Source organism: Colletotrichum graminicola, assembly GCF_000149035.1.
Source record: "Colletotrichum graminicola M1.001 genomic scaffold supercont1.62, whole genome shotgun sequence".
NCBI classification, from domain to species: Eukaryota; Fungi; Ascomycota; class Sordariomycetes; order Glomerellales; family Glomerellaceae; genus Colletotrichum; species Colletotrichum graminicola.
The window spans coordinates 23,416-42,156 of record NW_007361066.1 but is presented as its reverse complement, the minus strand read 5'-3'; the positions used below and the strand labels follow the sequence as shown (position 1 = coordinate 42,156).

At 50.6% G+C, this 18,741-nt stretch overlaps 8 protein-coding genes across 8 annotated transcripts; 4 read left to right on the top strand and 4 right to left on the bottom strand.

Moving 5' to 3' along the window:
- Positions 1 to 1,893: 1,893 nt before the first annotated feature.
- Positions 1,894 to 2,091, top strand: GLRG_10516 (uncharacterized protein; the record flags this gene model as incomplete). Its single annotated transcript, XM_008101201.1, has 1 exon — positions 1,894 to 2,091. The coding sequence occupies one exon, from the start codon at positions 1,894 to 1,896 to the stop codon at positions 2,089 to 2,091; it is 198 nt and encodes a 65-aa protein (XP_008099392.1).
- A 328-nt stretch (positions 2,092 to 2,419) lies between these two features.
- Positions 2,420 to 2,847, bottom strand: GLRG_10515 (uncharacterized protein; the record flags this gene model as incomplete). Its single annotated transcript, XM_008101200.1, has 2 exons — positions 2,420 to 2,518; positions 2,587 to 2,847. 2 exons carry the CDS (start codon positions 2,845 to 2,847, stop codon positions 2,420 to 2,422), a joined length of 360 nt encoding a protein of 119 aa, XP_008099391.1.
- Positions 2,848 to 3,690: 843 nt separating this feature from the next.
- GLRG_10514 (uncharacterized protein) lies at positions 3,691 to 4,647 on the bottom strand (the record flags this gene model as incomplete). Its single annotated transcript, XM_008101199.1, has 4 exons — positions 3,691 to 3,761; positions 3,808 to 4,285; positions 4,348 to 4,368; positions 4,540 to 4,647. 4 exons carry the CDS (start codon positions 4,645 to 4,647, stop codon positions 3,691 to 3,693), a joined length of 678 nt encoding a protein of 225 aa, XP_008099390.1.
- Positions 4,648 to 7,909: 3,262 nt separating this feature from the next.
- On the top strand, positions 7,910 to 8,754 carry GLRG_10513 (uncharacterized protein; the record flags this gene model as incomplete). The annotated part of the gene is made up of 2 exons (XM_008101198.1): positions 7,910 to 8,536; positions 8,584 to 8,754. The coding sequence occupies 2 exons, from the start codon at positions 7,910 to 7,912 to the stop codon at positions 8,752 to 8,754; spliced, it is 798 nt and encodes a 265-aa protein (XP_008099389.1).
- A 948-nt stretch (positions 8,755 to 9,702) lies between these two features.
- GLRG_10512 (fungal chitosanase) lies at positions 9,703 to 10,485 on the top strand (the record flags this gene model as incomplete). The annotated part of the gene is made up of 3 exons (XM_008101197.1): positions 9,703 to 9,706; positions 9,742 to 10,073; positions 10,138 to 10,485. The coding sequence occupies 3 exons, from the start codon at positions 9,703 to 9,705 to the stop codon at positions 10,483 to 10,485; spliced, it is 684 nt and encodes a 227-aa protein (XP_008099388.1).
- Positions 10,486 to 13,431: 2,946 nt separating this feature from the next.
- Positions 13,432 to 14,435, top strand: GLRG_10511 (dienelactone hydrolase; the record flags this gene model as incomplete). Its single annotated transcript, XM_008101196.1, has 4 exons — positions 13,432 to 13,567; positions 13,623 to 13,746; positions 13,807 to 14,159; positions 14,233 to 14,435. The coding sequence occupies 4 exons, from the start codon at positions 13,432 to 13,434 to the stop codon at positions 14,433 to 14,435; spliced, it is 816 nt and encodes a 271-aa protein (XP_008099387.1).
- A 926-nt stretch (positions 14,436 to 15,361) lies between these two features.
- Positions 15,362 to 15,691, bottom strand: GLRG_10510 (uncharacterized protein; the record flags this gene model as incomplete). The annotated part of the gene is made up of 1 exon (XM_008101195.1): positions 15,362 to 15,691. The coding sequence occupies one exon, from the start codon at positions 15,689 to 15,691 to the stop codon at positions 15,362 to 15,364; it is 330 nt and encodes a 109-aa protein (XP_008099386.1).
- A 2,179-nt stretch (positions 15,692 to 17,870) lies between these two features.
- Positions 17,871 to 18,391, bottom strand: GLRG_10509 (RbsD/FucU transporter; the record flags this gene model as incomplete). Its single annotated transcript, XM_008101194.1, has 2 exons — positions 17,871 to 18,157; positions 18,241 to 18,391. The coding sequence occupies 2 exons, from the start codon at positions 18,389 to 18,391 to the stop codon at positions 17,871 to 17,873; spliced, it is 438 nt and encodes a 145-aa protein (XP_008099385.1).
- Positions 18,392 to 18,741: the final 350 nt, after the last annotated feature.

The window sequence follows — 18,741 nt, the reverse complement described above, 5'->3', positions numbered from 1 at the left end:
ACTGAACAGGACTTGGTGATGGATGAACAGACAGACGGACAGACAGACAGAAACAAGCGGTAGTAGAGACGGGGGAAGGGAACCGGGATCAACGAGGAAGAAGTAAAAAAAAGAGCCTCCCACCCGTCGCGCCACCCGCTCTTCTCACCGAGCTTGGCCCGAGCAGAGAGAGATATTCTTGAATTCATTCGTCGTCTTCCCTCAGTCTCCTTTTTTTCCCTGGTTTTTTTCTTCTTTTTTTTCTTTCTTTTCTTCACTTACCGGCCGCCGCCACCGTCCCTGGCTAGACAGTCTAGGACGGCGTTACAAGTTCCCTCGAGGCCAAGCTTTTCCCCTTTTCCGTCCAACCGGGCTTGGTGAAGCTTGTTCGCCGTCAAGTCTCTTAGGTACGTGTGTGCGTGTGTGTGTATCCCATCTTTTTCGTCGTCCTTTTTCAGCCCTACGACGACAGCCCCCCCCCCCCCCCTTGAATGACCATCCGCATCCGTCGTCCGGACCGCGCTAAGCCGAGCGGCCGCGCGAGAAGTATGTGTGACTCTCTGGACCCTGGGAACCGTGATATTCCCTCTGGGGGAGAGTCTGTCGTTGGACGGTATTCCCGCTTCGTTGTCCGAGTCTGGTGATGGGGAAAAGCCGGTAGCGAGATGGTGGTCAAGCTCTCCTCTCCCCCTTTTTGCCTCCCATCCAACCCAAGGCGTGGAAAAATCTTGGCCCTTCGCCTCCCCCCCCCCCCCCCCGGGTTCCATTACGTCTTTCTGTGGAAACCGTTGCAGATTTTTTTTACTCTCTCTCTCTCTCTCTCTCTCTCTTCCTCGAGATCGGGGCGGCCCGGTCGTGGAGGTGCGGGAGGTGCATGGCATGTTCTTTTTTGTCTTTGCTGTGTGTCATTTCGTCTGGGCAAATCCGCCGGATAGGCTTTTTTGTCGGTCGCATTTCGAGATGATCCCCCTGCCCAGGGAGAGAGATTTCGCATGTCGTCGCTTCGTCATGATTGGGCCCCCTTCCCGGGTTTGCCTGCGAAACTTTGATCCTGCAAGGTAGGTAGAATTTACTGCCCGCCCGGGTCAGGGTGTGCCGGCGCGTCCCGTCTGGATGTACTCGGAGATGAACCATCGTCGGTGCCGGTTCCGCGTCGGCAACACCGGGCTTTTTTCTTTTTCTTTTTTTTTTTTTCCTTCTATTTGCTTTCTCTCCCGGTTTATTCCCCCCCCTCCCCTGTCCCGCAGTTGCATCCCGCTTGCGCATTTTGCGTTTCCTTGACTCGTGATATCGACAGTCTGTGGTGACTCTCCATGACACGACGAGACCCGGCCCCCCTCCCCGGTTCTCGATCCCGTGTTTGCTCTCGGCGCCGGCCACCGTCTCGACGGGCCCCTGGGCCGCCCATGCGACGACCGGGCATTCTTAGTTGCGGCCGACACGCCGGTTTCGCGGGGGTTCCGATCGTTGATTCCTGTTGTTGCTGGGAGGGGGGCTCATCACGCTGGTAACTAGGCCGGACCGAGTCTGCCGCGCCATTTACCACGTACATCTGTGAGACGTTCACGAGAGCCGCACGGCTGCGTCGTGTCACCATCTCTCTATGCTCGTCTTTCCGCATGCGTCCGTCACTGTGCTCGGATGCTGGCTGGCGTGTGGCACGCAATGTCATCATCGCTGGGATTCTTGCGGTGCCATGAAGTTGATACACTTGACACAGCTAAATCCATGTCATCTTCTTGGTTTACCATGAATCAGTACCGGTGAAGCCTCCACCACAATCCCACTTCACAATCCGGCCCACCAAACACAAGCATCGACAGTCTCACCCCGAAATGACGCCTCTCATCGCCATCGAGGAACACTACATATCGCCCCTGCTCGACGACGAGCGGCATGCTCTCGCTGGTGCCGATGGCCTGCCTGCTGCGGGAGACGAGGGCCGAGAGGGTCGTCTTCAGTGTCGACTACCCCTTCTCGGGCAACCGGGAGGGCAGGGACTTCATGCACGAGCTGAGGGGGAGCGGGCTCGTCAGCGAGGCCGAGTGGGAGGGGATCGCCTGGAGGGACGCAAAGGGGCTGCTGAAGTTGAACGTCGAGCCGGCGTTATAGGGGCAAGGGAAGAGTCAGATGGGTGTTCTTGCGCCCTCCCCGTGTGTGTGTGTGTGTGTGTGTGTGTGTGTGAATAAGGATGGCAGCGTGACTCGTTGATGGAAATGGCCATTCTCCTTGCAAATAGTCTAGACCGGCCCTCCGTCTGGCAGTTAACAATGTATATTTGTGTGCTTCCCAACAGCGGAAAGACGAAACGCCGGCGCGTCGTGTCGCCCAAGCAACGGCTATCATACAATCCCATCCGTGGTTCCGCCATCCTCTCTCTCTCTCTCTCTCTCTCTCTCTCTCTCTCTCTCTCTCTCTCTCTCTCTCTCTCTCTCTCTCTTTAACCCTGTGTCTGTTTCTGCTTCTCGTTCTCGGTGGCGAGTGCTTGCGCGTTCGCTGATGCCGAACCCTTTGGTGGCCGACCGCCCAGCGCCCGAGACTACCCGGAAACATTTGTATCAGCAAGGCTATCGCTACGAGGGAGGAGGATGCGTGGGGGAAACTTACCTCGGCGCTCTGGATTGCCGCGGCGTCCTCCTTTGTGATCTCCCGCGCGGGCTTGCGCGCGGCGTCGCCGGCCGTCGCAATGAAGTTCTGCTGCCTGTCGTGCACGCTCTGCGCCGTGGCCGCCGTGCCGCCCTTGATGGGGCCGAAGCCGGTCACGTCGGTCTCGGCGGAGGCGAGGGTCGAGGCCTCGGTCTGGGTGATTGGCTCGCCGGCCGCGGCCTGCGAGCGGATCTCGTTCTTGTTAGGGAGCTGGGGTTCCATCTCGGCTGCGGTATGCTCGATAGCGCGTGTGTGTGTGTATGATATACGAAGAGACTTAAAGATGGAGGAGGGGGGGTTCTTCTTGGGTAGGTTTCTAGATATCGACCTGGTCCTCTTGTTGCTCCCTGAGTGTTTTAATCATGCTTCCTTTCCGCTGTAGCTAAGGCTCTGCGTCGTTGCTTTTATGGTTTGATCGCGACGGGGGTGATATCATGCTGATGCTGTACCCATCTTCGGACGATCGCCCCCGACTGACGTTGCGGTGGGTCGGGAACCGCTCTCCGAGACGGGTCGATCTCGATACCAGGCCGGCATCATGACCATTGGGTCTGTACAGTGTTTGTATATTCTTTGAGCATGCATTTCGCTTCTGCTTTGCGAGGCTGACTTTGCCACCTGCGACTTCACTCAACTGGACGAGAGCCGTCGCCTGCACCGACGTCCTACGGGCATCGCCTCCCGGCAATGTTACTTATCGACCGAGTTAGATCTCCAGTCCTCGCAGTGGTTTGAACTGGACGCCAGTGTCACATGCGTCGCCATTGTTCTCACGTAAATCCATCAATGTTTTGCAGACGGCGGTGGAAGGAATGTAACCACCTTCATAGGTGTAGTTGTTATCTCGACGCGTGTACAACATGGTGCAGTCTCCAAGTAACACGTTTTTTCTTCTTCGTCACCGGACTTCCTTCAAGCCCTGCCAATGCTCGCTCTGACACGGAGTGTTTGGTGACAAAATGAAAGTGGAAAAGAACCAATACTGTCTCCGTCCCCATTGAGCGTTCCGAATTCCTCGTTGTTCCCGGTCATCAGTGGCCTTGACGGTTCTAAGAGGTGCTCCTCCTAGGGCCGGGGCCCATCCCCTCCCTCCATATCCTCCCCCCTTGTCGCCGCCCTAGCCTCCTCGTCTTCCTCTGTTGTAGAGGCCGTGTCAGTTGCGATGATAGCCGTACGAATCACCACCATGGTAGCCGTACGAATCGTCGCCGTGATGGCGGTACGAATCATCGCCGTAACCGCGCTTGCCGAGATCTTTGGCGTCCTTGTTCGGTTCGTCTTGGACGGCGCGGCCGTAGTCCCCGCCACGGCCACCGCGTCCTCTGCCCCGGCCTCTTCCCCGGTCTCTGTCTCCTCGGCGTCCACCGTCGTCGGGGCCATCGTCACGGCGCTTGGCGAGATCCTTGCCGTCCTCCTCTGGTTCGTTTTGGACGGCGCGGTTGTTGTAGTCTCCGCCACCGTCACCGCGGCCTCGGCCGCGGCCTCTGCCTCGACGACCATAATCGTCGTCGCCATAGTAGTAGTCGTCGCAGTCCCTTCGTTTGCCATCTATGTCACGTCGGCACCTGCGGCTGCGGTCCTCAGTAATCCCATTGTTCTCGTCACTTGTCGTCAAAAGCACGTCTTTATCATCGCCCTTAGGAGCCGCGTTGCTCATGTCCTTGCATCACCGCGTTAGTAATGGCCTTCGAGAGGAGAACTTCAGGCACGAGCTTTGCATACCGGCATGCTGTCCACATTGGGCTGTTGCAAGCATGTACTCGTCAGCAATCAACTCAAGGGACGCTCGACTGATGAGTGGAACAAAATATTAGGAGTTTACAAAGTGCCGGGTGTTCCTCACAGCTTTTCCGGCAATGCGCTGCACGGGTCAGTTTAGAATCTCATCGTTGGAAAGCCTGAAAAGAAGCCCACCTTTGCAATGTCCGTGGCGTCAGGCTCATTCACGGGAGCAGCTACGGCGGTCATAGCATAGAAAGCCATGCCAATGGCGGCAGCCTGGCAGAAGGATGGGATATGCATATTTGCAGGTTGGAAAAAAGAAAAGGAGGAAAATAAGTAGAAAATTGGAAAGATAGAAAGTGTTGAATAATGAGCTAAAGAGGTGGCTGTATCACTTTGAATCCTGTTGGATGAGATGAAGAAGGAGATTGTTGAACATCAAGCGATGGACTTGGTATTTATAAGTGGCAGTTTTCCACCCTTTCTCTCCGTGGTGACCTTGAAAAGGTGTATTCTGCCCATCGCATAAACGGTTGAGTAATACCCAACTTTACTAAGTCCTCACGAAGGATCCAGAGTCTCTGCCGGTGTATCGTGTAGTTCACAACGTTTGCCAATGCAAAGGGCGGTGATTTCAGCCGCACTTGCCGAGCACGGCACCGACTGTTGGTTGTTCGGCACCGCGGAACACCAAGGTGTAAGCATATGTGACGCAAGAGGAAAGTCTTTGAATAAACATGGAAGAAGCAAGTTTACGAAATGCGTGGCGAAGTAGCTGACTCGGCTTCCACCGTCTGATCTTTCTAACGATACAACGCAGAAGACACGAGGCGTAAGTCCTGCATTTCCCAGAGACACACAGGCTGAATCGGCGTGAGGCATCAGAAATCTCACATATCATTGTAGCTAGGAAAGAGAAAGAACAGCCACTAGGCTTACGGAAGTGCCTTTAATAGTTTCGTCGACAGCACTTGACGAAGCAGAGGCTATTCGATGAATACGATAGAGAATATAGCGAATATCATTATCGCTTCCTGGTCAATGAGGAACGACTCATGTCTCTTTCAAGGAGCCGCCATGGCTTATCATGAAGTCAGGACCCAGCGAATTTGCCGTATACTGTAGTCAAGTCGTCATTGAAGTCGAGAGTTCAATGCCTTGCTGTAGCTTCGGCTCCACCGCCTCTCATAGACCAGCATACATACCACTTGTGGGATGTATTGTTCTTGGTTGCTGGGACTCGGTAACGCTTGTGCCCTCTACATGCAGATGACGGCCCGGAGGAGCAATTAACTCTTCGGCGAAGGAAGCAGCAAGCCTAGGGAACCTCATCCGAAGGATCCGATTGTCGGTCATCCACGTCGGGAAATTTCTCCCCTCACATGGCCGACTTCGGTTAACAACAAGCCATCGAACGTTATGAAGGAGCAGTTCAGGCGGCGTGGCGGTCCGCTTTGAACCTTGAATCCCTGCAGCGCCTCCTCGTTCCTATGGATTCGATACTAAGCCCCAGCAGTATGCCGTTGCGGATTAGTAAAGATGTAAGCGTCACCACCGGGAACCGCAGTGAGTGGTGTTTCGCTCTCACTTGCGACTTGCATCATGAACTTGAAACTCCCCCAGCCAAGTTGCGCAGAGTTGACTGTTCGGAGACAAATTTGACGCGCACCCGCGAGCCACTCTCCGAGACCCCAACTGGCTTCGTCCCTCTCTACCGGGACCTCTAAATGCAATATTTTGATCTGGATATACAAAGAGGGCAACGCACCGCAAAGAGATGGGTTTGCCAACAAACCTCATAGTCACAATGCACCTTCGTTTGCCGGTGGACAATTCCAGCGCAAGCACATGTCATCAAACAGCTGGATCTCATAGATGGTGTTCCCCGCACATACGCCTCCATACATATTTCGGGTTGTTCCTCATCCCCAAAGTTCATGACCTTTCTCAGGTCCAAATTAGCTCAGCGTTCAGATTGACCCCAACTGGTACATATTACGTGAACAGGCTGTGTGGCATCAACGAAAACTTTCGCTTGCTGTGTCTTGAGACTCCACTAAGGTTCTGTCATGCAAAATGTCGTGACAGTACTTAAGTGCAGTTGTAGCAGTGACAACTGTGGTTCTGTGGTCTCACTTTTGCCATCACACGAAACAAGAACTCTGAATATAGCGACGCCATCCCCGAGATGGTCTTACTTCATATATGTTGAGGCCTATCCATCAGCACAAGTAGTCGTTAGATCCCGTGCCCAGCACATTACCGCTACATCATAACAGAGGATTCATCAAAGACAAGCCAAATGCTGTCAGCTGGAGGCTATGTCGTTGGCTTGAGTCATCAATAAAATATTTCTAAGATTTTAGAGTTCATCCGACGAGATGGTGCGCACGTCGCTCGAACCTGTCAACAATCTTTTGAACCCTTATAGTCGGCAGAGCTTGGAAATAACACTGCCGGGGCCTTTGTAATAACCCTGAATCTTGTGGTCCTTTAACTTCGCAGCTGAGCCTATACAGGCGCAGGCCTGGTCTTTGATTGCGACGAATATCCAACAGTGAGTCGGAGGCTACGTCGTTCGCTCAGCTTCATTGGGGTCCTAACCGATATTCCGACGAGTTTACACCTGTTTCAACCGCTGATAATATCAAAAGAAGCTCTCCCATATCACCGAGTATCTACTGATCCCGTAGTCGGGCGAGCAGGTTCATCTTATGCGTGGCAGACGACGCTTGTTGCCAGCCTTCTGCTCAGTAATTTTGATCACATCTTTGTAAGGTCAGACCGTTTTTCATAATTATAGAGAAAAGAATAAATAAATGAAGAAACCGCAACATATACCGCTACGTAATCGTCATTCTAGCAATCGAAAGGCTAGCCGCAGCATCCGCCGTACGCGTCAAAATCAGGAGATAAACTGTTGGTATCCCAGGGAAAAATCGATCCATGGCAATATAGTCACGACGTAGGTGAAAACAGCACTTGTTGAATTGATTAGTGAAGAAGGGAAAAGTCAGATACATCTGTTTGCTGGCCGGCTGGATACATATATCCAACCAGCAGTCACGTGATTATTCATATTCCGACATAAACACTTATATTTTCCTCATCATGGAAATACCCTAGGCTTCTGCTAGCTTGAAGAGAAAAATGTCAGCGCTAAAGTGCTGGTAATCAGCGAGACTTAGTTGTCGACTGCGGATTGGTCAATCGGGCAATTTAACGATATCTACCTCACAAGTCACCTGAGGTGATAGGTGAGTATCAACCGGGCGACCCGATTGATGCTGTACAACCACGATTAACTTCGGCGCCGCTTCCCTGTCATGGTCATCTGCCTCTTCAACTGACTATTATTAAACCCTTGAAGGTTTTTGTCTTTCGCACTCGAGAGTTGTGTGTTGACCAGTACTTCAAGCTCCCTCTCATTTCTCGTCGAAATTAAAGACCGTTGGCATTTCGTATATTCGATATGGATAGCAGCACCCGAAAATCGTTTGAAGAACCTAACTACGACTATGATGCAAATATGCCGGCAGATCAATGCCCGAGGTTCCATCATATGACGACGTACTCTACATCATTAGTGGCCACAACCGCCAGATTTCCTCCAACATTCAACTGCTACGGCCAGTGGAAATGGAAGCAGCTATACTTCCTTGGACCAGAGTCAGATGAGAAAATGTTTACCGTCTCCTTCGACACTGAGGCTTTCTCCAAGAAGCAATCGCTTTTCCTCCACAGTGGCCCCAGCGACAAAGGACCGGTCATTGCCACAGTGAGAAGAAAGACCATGAGATCGCATCACCAGGCCACTATTACTTTGCAAGGAGGAGATGGAAAGGAGCAAGAAATCCCCTTCGAGAGACCGGAGGATGTGAGTCGGACCAGGGGTGAAGTGCGCGCTTTTCGCATCGAACTGCGCAAGGGAGTAATAGAAGAATTCCAGTGGAGGACTTCACATAGGGATGAGATCAAGAAACTTGCCGGCCATTCACACGGGTGGAAGCTGGTGCGAATGGAGACCCCTCAGGCTGGCCAGAAATCGTTTGGCTACTTGAGCGACGGCAAAGAAGTTGTTGCTGTTCTGGCTCACAGCACATCGTGGAGCATGACTAAGACCTATAAGTTTGGATTCTTGGGCACAGGGTTGACAAGAACGCTCGGCAAGGACTGGGAGACAGCGGCTGTGATTTCCGGGTTCTCACTTTGGTATCCTGCGGTCACCACATCTAGTGCGGCAAGCGCAGCGTCAGCTGGAGCAACTGCGGCTGTTGTCAGCTGAAGTGGACGGGCTACTTCTCCGAAGCCTATGCATATATAGTTTTGAACCTGAAGGCAATTATGGGCAATGGGCCAAACTGGTTGGAGTCTATCTCCACGTGGATGAATGCCAAGATCCACTGACAACAAGCGAGACTAATGAAACTTTATGTGGAACGCGCCAGTTGCTGTCCATGCACGAGATGCGTACAGTTTTGGTTCCTTTTCGGGGTCAAAACAGCTCTGTCAATCTCCCCGATATTATTCTGAATGTCGAATTGGGAAAGCTATCCGAAACCAGTTTCTTGACATGAAGCGGAAGGACGTGCAGTAAAGTTGCTTTCCAAGTTGAAATCGGACCGACTCATAAATCCTTTTGGCACGGCGCAATGGGTGCCTATTGGAACCAGCCTCGAGTCAGCGGCGCGGCGGCGGCGCCACTCCCGCTTCCACCAGGCCTAGTAATCATATTGTACAAAGATGGAACGCTGTAGGGCGGCGAATCAAAACATCCTTGCGTGGATCAATTCAATGTTTGATGGCGCCTCAGTTCGATTAATGTTGCAGCACACCGGCACTGACTCGGACGATATGTTCCAAGGGAATCGCTGCGTCCGTGGAGCCCAATTACCGCAACGGCGGGCCGTCTCATCATTGCTTTTCTCGCTTCAGCAGCAACACTGTTTTGAGTCTCGACCGAGACTTAAGGCACACTCATGTTCGTCTCAAAGTGAGGGTTGTGCACCAACTAATTGATGGTGCTCAGATGAGCCCGATGCGCATCACGTGATCGCCAAGAGGCGGTTTGACACTGCTACTTTGCTGGCGGCCCCCCGAACGTTCCGTCTTACAATATTTTTCTGTTGTTCTCTCATTTCAGGACTTATTTCTAGTCAATATGATCCCTCTTACCGCCCTCTTTGTCCTTCTGGCCCTTCTAGCTACACAGACATTGACTATTGACATACCGGGGGATGTGAAGAATTTCTATAGCTTCATCCGAGTCCGGGGCAAATGCAAACATGCTCTCTCAACCGGGTTTCATAGCACTGAGGGGGACAGCGGAGGTACATACATGCCTCATCCAACCCAATGCGTGATTGGCAAAGATACTGACACAGCAAACCTTAGACTTCGTCTACTGCGGGGACTTTGTAGACAAGTACAAAATCATCTATCTGCAAGGAAGGGGAGGCAACCTTGCCAACATGGACGTAGACTGCGATGGCGCGCAGGGCGGAGGAGATGGACGTTGCGGTAGCTCCACCGACACTCAATCTGAGACGACTTTCCGCGACGTGTTGAGAGGATATAACACAGGTCAACAGGACCTCAACGCCTCGCTGCATCCTTATGTCGTTTTCGGCAACGAAGGGACAAAAAGCGGATGGCCTACATTTGACCCGAGCCAACACGGCGTCAAGCCGCTCAGTGTGATGGCCGTGATATGCAACAATCAAGTGGTATGTGTCCCTGAACTACATGCGACACGTGAAAGACGATTTAATCTGACGAGGCCGCACTTAGGTCTACGGAGTCTGGGGAGACACAAACGGGGACGATGGACCTCAAGCCATGATTGGTGAGGCTTCCATTTCCCTGGCTACCGCTTGTTACGGCGACGTCATAAATGGGAACTCGGGACACGACGAGAACGACGTTTTATACATCGCCTTTACGGGCGACGAGGCTGTGCCAGGGGCACAGGGCGCCGCCTGGAACGCAACAAACTATAACGACTTCGAAAGCAGCATCACCGACTTAGGGAACACCCTTCTTTCTCGTGTGGGTAGTGGCTGTAACGGCGGGCTTGGCATAGAAAAATGGCTCTTATATACAGCAGTCTTGGTTGGCAGTGTCGTACTGGCAATGTAAGCTACTGTAGATTTTCTGGCGACAGAACGGTCTGAGGCAATAATGGCCCGAACACTCAGGGAGCGAGGTGAGGCGGTGTCAGCAGCAGTTGAAATGCGCTTCGAAACGCGTGTTGCCTGTTGGCTCTCTCTGGGTAATCCCTGCGTTGACTTCTCTGGGCCAGAACATACGGGCCGCTTCATAAGTCATGGGGATTTCCAGGAAAGCCGAAAGTAGGTTCCTTGTCTATTTACCATGAGCTGTATTTCTTACAGTTTTAGTTTATATTCTTCTTCTTTGTATTCACATATAGACCAGCCGCTGTTCTGAGTCATAGCCAGCTAAAAGTATGAAGCATGTCTTGTTTCAATCATGATTTGTCAACCCGATACATTATAAACTCGTAGAGCAGTGCTGTGGTCTGTTAATAGAAAGTGCCGCAAGCCGCCTAGGAACACATACCGAATAGCAGAATTTGATCTAGTAGCAGTATTCAACAATGGGAACTCACCATTCAATCACCTTGTAAATCTCACGGCTTCCCTAGTTGCAACCTACCACAGATTGAACAGTTCTCAGTAGTTATGCTGCTTCGGTCATGCGTTACACACCTAGTTGCTCTGCCTTTTCGACTGGACGAAGCCCCAACGTGATCTCTCTTCACTGGGAAGTGGCAAGATAATTGTCCAAAGTCCTCCGAGGGAGTGACCTGGCTAATATTGCTGGATAGGATGTCTGGTTTTAGCTGCCATGTACGTATGGTTACCCCACAGAAAGCAGCGGTGTGGTCAGGTTTAGCGGGCGTGTTTATTGCTAAAGCTATTACATAGTATGATGGCTGCAATACAACGATACAACGATGGAAGAGGACCGACTTGGCCGTGTGCAGCCAATCTTGAGAAAGTGTGAATTGCTAAGGACCTCGTGGAGGCAGCTGCGATGGCATTTGGTACAGTAGATGCGTTGTCTATGTTACGTTCAACAGCTGTTATGGCAGTTGAGGCAACACAACGACGGCTGGTATGGTGAACAATTCCTCACGTTACAAAACGATACCGTTAGTTACGTGCGCAGTAACAGTGGCTTATATATCGTGACACAATGTGATCATAGCCGTTGCGGCGAAGAGCGATCTGACGAATGTTATGATGGACAAACAGACCATGTGGCAACAGCCTTTATGGCAGACACCATAACTGTAGGTAGAATTGATAAAGCATTGACAGCTGATGTATTATGGACACCATGGCAACTTCAATTACGATGGACAAACGGGCAGCGGAATCATTATGGACATTGCGAAAATACTTATAACGAAGAAGCTATTGACAACTGAGGAGTGAGGACAGTTGTCTCTTAATGTGACAACCCAGACTGACGTTCAATATCGGGTAACAAACAATGGAAAAGCGATGCGTAAAATAAATAGACGAGATGATTTGTTAATTCACCAGGTTATTATATACCATTCACTTTTTCTCTCTTTACTATCTTGATCTCATTCTTGCCGCCGCCGCCATAAAACCTCTCAACTACACTGCCTGAACAAGGGTCCGCCCCCCAGGCTAGCACCGCTCATCAAACAGAAACCATGCTGAAGGATTGTCAGACTTATTTTAACGAGAGAGGGATCTACTTCGACGCAACTGATGTCCTGCCGTTCGACTCCACAATCGCAGCCCTCAAGCATCCGGACAGTGACCCAAACTTTTGGCTCGCGTTCGCTTAACCGGAATGACGAACACCAACTAAGCGACGAACGCCAAGCACAATATAGTTGCGAATTTCTTCGAAGGAAGCAATACTGTCTTAGAGCTACCTGCCCCTATCCCCAAGGGCGACCTATCCCAAGGTTGCAACAGTTACAGCTTCAAGATCACCATCGGTCCATCGTCTCGCGCACCAAATCAGAACTGAGTCCATCCCACCAGGACGCGCAGACTTACTAGTTGGTACACATAAAGCCACTACAACTACAATATGGACGAATACATGGGTTTCGTTCGAACTGGCGGTATTGATATAAAAGTAATAGATCACTACTAGCAGAACACACAATACAAACTCTTGGGTACACTACTGGAGGACGCATATCTTAACAGTTCCTAGGATTGGGGAGGGCCAGTTCCCTGTTCCTAGGATTAGGGGGTTCTGAGCAGGTGCTCATTTACCGTTCCTAGGGACTACTATTCCTTCGACTTAGAGGAGGGGGCCAGTTCACAATTCTTCAGGATTAGGGTTGCCGAGTTGTTGTGACCCAACTCTGGTTTCAGCGAACGTTTAGCTTCAAGCGCTAATGCGTGCACTAATATTCCTAGCTTACCTCTTACCTACTCACCCTGCTCACCTTGGCTCACCGCAGGCATCGCGTTACTGGATGAAAGCAGCCATTTCAGTGTGAGCAGCCAGATGAGGCACTCTCACCTAACAACAAAGTGTCGTGCCACTACATCAAGCTTCGTTTGAGACAAGAACGAAACGACTCACCGTCTATGGTGACTGGTCGACCAGCCGATTGGTTGATGTTGCATACTAGTGTGTGGCTATGGCTAAGATTCTCTCGGTCATCTTCGGTATAGTTTCGTCCCAATCATGATCGGATAAAACATTAAAATAGGCCGCGTCAATGCTTTTGTTTTTCGTGCTGCAGGCGCAAGACCATTGCCAACAAACCCTTGTTGCGATCAAGAAAGCTTAAACCCTTATTTAGCAGCGTTGATGACCAGTGCTCGAGTCAAAGTGGCTATTGAATGCCGCGTTATGCCAACCCCGGGGTTACGTGGCTGATGACTAAAATACTTGGATATAGGTGCAGGGACAATGCCTAGGTAGGCAACTTAAATTGTCTCCCTCAAGTACTTATCGCTGGAACATTGCGACTGCGGCCTAGAATCTCTTAACCTGATTATCCCAGCTGTGATTTCTTCTTTTCTGGTATCAAGGATTGGAGGGGGCCATACAGACATGATGCGCGCCAACAATTTCTTCTGCACTCTGCTTAGACTTATATCCTTCTTTGGGGTCGCAGGGGGATTTATCGCCGACTTGTCTATGTTGGCTTTCACTGGCACGCCGAGGGGTCAGGTCATCTCTTTCAATGGACGTGAGTCATGAACTACGGTTCACTGTTCTCACGCGTATCTGACTGCCAAACATAGTTGATCTTTACATCGCGATGCCTGCCAATCAAAGCGGCAAAGCTCCTGGAACAATCATAACCAACCAATACGGCGTCTTGTTACTAACCGATGTTTTCGGAATCCAGTCAACTGAGAACAAACTGTTGGTTTAAATGGTTTCTATCAATCAAATTAGTGACGCAAGCCGCTGACCTCATCCAAGGCTTGTTGACAGCTTCGCTCGCGCGGGCTACGTAACAGTTGCGCCAGACCTGTTTGATGGCAAACCAAGGCCCGAGGATCCAAAAGCGGACTTCAACGCGACCGAGTTCTTTGGGGCCCATGGTCCGGAAGTGACAGACCCGAAGGTCGCAAAGGCAGTTTCGTACCTGCGTGAGCAAATGGGCGTTCAGAAAATTGCATCTACAGGATACTGCTTTGGCGGTCGTTATGCTTTCCGTGTTCTTGGGATCCCCGATAACAAAGGGGTACAGGTGGGCTTCGCCGCTCACCCAAGTCAACTTGGAGACGAAGAAATAAAAGCCATTAACGGACCAGCGAGTTTAGCTGCTGCTGGTAAGTCATCTCTTCTCTTTCCATGCTGAGATGCTTTCTTATAGGCTCTCCATGTTGACCAAATGACTTGCAGAGGCCGACACCGGCATGAAGGCCGCAAGGCGAGCTGAGATTGAGGCAGCTTTGGGGACCACAGGTCAGCCGTTTACTATGACACTCTATGGAGGGACGCCACATGGGTTCGCTACGCATCCCAACCTCAATAACCCTGTGCAGAAGGCTGCCAAGGGAGACGCATTTGTGCAAGCCGTACGGTTCTATGAGACATGGCTATGAAAGATAATGGTTCTGGACTATTCAACACACTCTCTTCTTACATATTTTAATTAGGCATACGGCAGCATTGGCAAAAGCCTCCCCAATGTAACAATATAATATGAACTGTATCCTCCAAACGCTGTTATCAAACTCGATGGAGGCAGCTTTTCTAGCAACTTACTTCCTCAGAAGGAGAAGCTTTGACCCATCCGGGATCTTGAAAAGCCTCGGATAGTATCTGATACTTCGTTCTATTCGATAATAACTATCAAAGTTCACTTCAAAGTACCCGCTGGATAGTCTAGTACCGTATGTTTGTTGTCGGGAGGCTGCGCTTAACCTGAGTCCAATCACAACTCAGTACCCTTACCCTTGACGACGTGCGCAACTTACAAGCTACAATGCCATAATAAGGGGTACAATTCCCTGCTTAGAGGATCCCCCTTAGGCCTTCTCACAAATGTATGACTCTTTTTCTATGTGGTTGCTCTCTCGGAGCTGTTGTTGTTATGCTCGTTCATTTTCACATCACAACGGTATTTACAATGTTTTCAAGTTTCAGCAATAGAGTTAACGTAGTAATGAGATATTAGGCGGATGGCATGGGCCCAGTTACGGCCAAGACTCACCCTGCTGAAGGGGTCAGCGTAGATTTACCGGACATGAATGCCACAGGTGATTGGAGTTTCATTACTAATGACCCGAGTGTTTGGGGTTACGCTGATGGTTACTTAGACTCTCATACGGCGACAAGTGCCTCACGAGTCATTAGGATGCAAGAGTTCTGCCAATGTGTTATGGTTGAACTTGATGTTGAATGAGTAAGTTTTTATTTGGTGCTATAGGTCTTATCTGATGTCATATATCCGACGTGACCACCTTTCTACCATTCATATCAGACCACCCCCCTGCCTTCAATATTAGTCTGTTCGCGGTATCATCCTCTAAGCAGCAACCGTTTTGGCGTCCTCTCCGATCATTATCTCAGGCTGCTTGTTGCTGTAGTTGGGTACATCCTGCATGACAGCGGCGGTCTCGGCAGAAGCGAGCGCCTTGTGAACAGCATCAATGCTCTCGAAGACGAGGATACCAGCGAAGGAGTATTTGGGCTGCTTTCCATCGGGGGTGGGCTGGTATTTGGTTGCGGACCAGCCCGTGCAGCCGGACGACTTCCACTGCGCGGCAGCCATAGGCATGTGGCTGTTGACGTAGTAATCGAAGTCGTACTTGGCATCAGCCTCGTTGGGGTAGAGAACAGTGACGGAGGCGGGCATCCTGACTGTTGTTATGTAGGTCGATTTGCGTGTGGTGAGGATTTCGTTAATCAGTCTTCGACTTTGTGTGTAGGTTGATAGTGGTGATGCTGGTGGAAATGGATATAGAGTGCCGGAATCGCAAGGAGATAAATACGTCGACGATGTTCCCCTCACTGACGTAAATAACGGGACTCTATGGGGCTCACTCACCCCCTCTTGGCGGATACCTGCTTATCAATTCGCCAGCGTTTTTTGAGTTTTCACCTCCGCCGGTGCCGGTGCGAATGGAGGCTTTGGATTGTCTAATGTGTGGAGACAAAACCGAGAGCTCCGTGCCCTATGCTACGTCTTATCTCGTACTAACTACGGATAAATCATCTTAACATAAGCCTCGGCATCGTGCGGAAGCTCAAGGAAGACTTCAACATGGGCGAAATCCCCGCTTTTCTGGCAACTGGCAGTTCTCGTGTTTGTATTTTCGGTCGTATCGCAAAGTGCAAGTCCATACACTCAGTGCCGCTTCGCAGCGCCTGATCAAACTCCTAGCATCATCCTGGCGCATGAGCATGGTGTGCAGACCAATCTTTACTATAGGACAGCACATCATAGAGGTATATGAGGATTCACCGCATTAATATCCCAGGATAACATCGCCAAATGCGTTGATACCCCCATTCTCTCTGCGCAGCTCTAGTATTTCCGCCCCTGCGTGAAGAGGGGATGTTTCATGCAGCATCCTGATAACCAAAACACCCAGGTATCACTAGACACCACGAGAAGGTCTAGCACATTGTCCTAGTGCTTTCTCAAGTAACAACCAATGGCACACTGGATGCCAGATTTGGGGGCAGCTCGTCACTGTGTTGCAAAATGGTGCGGCTCGAATTAACTTCTGGATGCGTTGGGCTGTCTACCGGACCCCGCTATCGACGCATACCTGCTGACGTTCTATAAGAGGAGTACGGAGTACTCCATAGGATTAAGTCAAGCAACGAATCAAACCCTTGAGGGGCGAGTGAGATTATTCCGACAAACTTCTTTGTCAAGCACACGCCAACTACAATGGTTCTCTCAATCACTATCAGTTGAATAGGCTTGGGGCGCATGTTTCAACAACCAGAATTGTGCAACGAAGCTCATATATTAGGTTTTTAATCCTTAGAGTAGTTCGTTTGCTTGCTGGCCTGTCGATCCCTCCGTGCACAGTTAGGCGCTTGATAGTTCTAAAAATAACTCATATAACTTTCCAATTTCACCACTAGGTCACATGTTTACTGGAAGATGCTTCAAGAATGTATTACAAGTTCATTGCCGAGAAGCTATGGAAGTCTGTCCTTAAGTGCGTCAGAGTCCATCCTATGTAGAAGTCCCGATATCTCTTATAATACTATTTGATTAGCAGTGAGCCTTAGTCCTTGGCACTAAGCGCTCAGTGACCTACAAAGGGGCACTTAAGGTTATCATATCTTTATGTGATCTGTACCATAATAGTTCTTCCCTTCCGAGGGAGTCATCCGTCAGATGATTTCGCCTGCCTATACAAATGACGTCCCGCGGCGTCTGTCCTTGTCTGGCGGAGCAACATCGTTTGTTACTTGTTGAGTCGTAAGACCTGCTTGGTCAATTTTGGGAACATGCCGTCAAGGCACATGGTACCACGAAATCACCAAGAGGCAGGCGTGCTTATCAGAAGCACCATCGGCAATGGTGGTGTTGCTTAGTGATACTTTGGAAATGACATTGAAGGCCTATCTCATAAATGCAATTTTTGTGATTCTCTCAGTATGATACATGAGACAAGCATTGCAAAGGGAGGTTCAAGACATGCAGCTCTAGTGCCTTGCGATTCCAGTGGCTCTCATACATAACCTGTTTCTTCTCACGCATGGGTCTATGGACCATAGGTATTAATGGTTTTCGTATCTGGACAGTGACTTCCTTCAATTATCGCCCAATCCCGGGTGCACCAGGTGTTTTTTCTGTTAGTTTATAGCCGGCTCAGCTTTACGCGAATGGCTTCGCTTCTGCATCGAGACACTTCGAGAAAAGAGCTCAAAGCCCTCGCCGGTCTTGAATTTCTCATTGAGTAAATCAAAAGGGAGCTAACATAAAACTATGCGTGATTTCAGTATTCTCTTCAGCCAGCACCTTACACATTCTATATCGCAGTCTTGAACCATATCAATCCGCACGCCTCCTATTCCTCAATAGGTGTAACGCCCTTCTTGAGGATGATGTTGCCGTACTTCCTCGTCTCCCCTGTGGCCACAATCGCAAACGCCTTCTTGGCACGCTCATAGAAGGCAAACCGTTCCAGCTTTTCGATTTCACCGTCGTACTTTAGCGACGACCGGAAGTCGCCCTCAACGCTCGCGTCAAAGGTGTCGCCCTTGACGACCTCCATCATGAGCACCGGCACAACGCCGTAGTTGTCCAGTTCAAGGAGCGGAGAGATGCCAGCCAGAAGGCGGGAGACGGTTATGCCTGTTGACTGTGGCTCAGCAGCTGGTTCTCCAAGTGTCCAGTCTCTGGCTGGCCACTAAGGATCACCGGGGAACAAAACTTACCATCGGCACGAAGGACGGGGATATGGGGCGGGCAGATGGAGTGCGACGGGAAGTGGGCGTCGGCAAGGACAATCTCGTCACCGTGGCCCATCTCAGCCAGGACCTTGAGTAGGTCAGGCGAGATGACAGGGGAGATTCCTTTCAAGGGCATGTTTGCTGGTATTTGAGTCTAGACTGGATCGAGGCGATCAAAGAGACGAGGATATGATTGTGATGTGGCAGAGATGATGTGTCGTTCTCGAGCTTTGACAGTGATGGCGGTGAGTTGAAGCCCCGCCCGTATCGTTTCGCAAAGGTGGGGTAAAGCAGCCCCTTGAGGGTGTTTGGTGATTGGGAAAATTGGAGAAAGCAAACTGCGCTCATTGAGTGTGTTTTCTCGAAACCGTGTCTGTAGTGACGCCAAACAATTACAACTACTTCACCTGACTCGCAGGGGTTCGGGTGCCTACGTCCAGGTCGGCCAAGATAATATCGGTATGAAGGGAAGATGTCATTATCAAA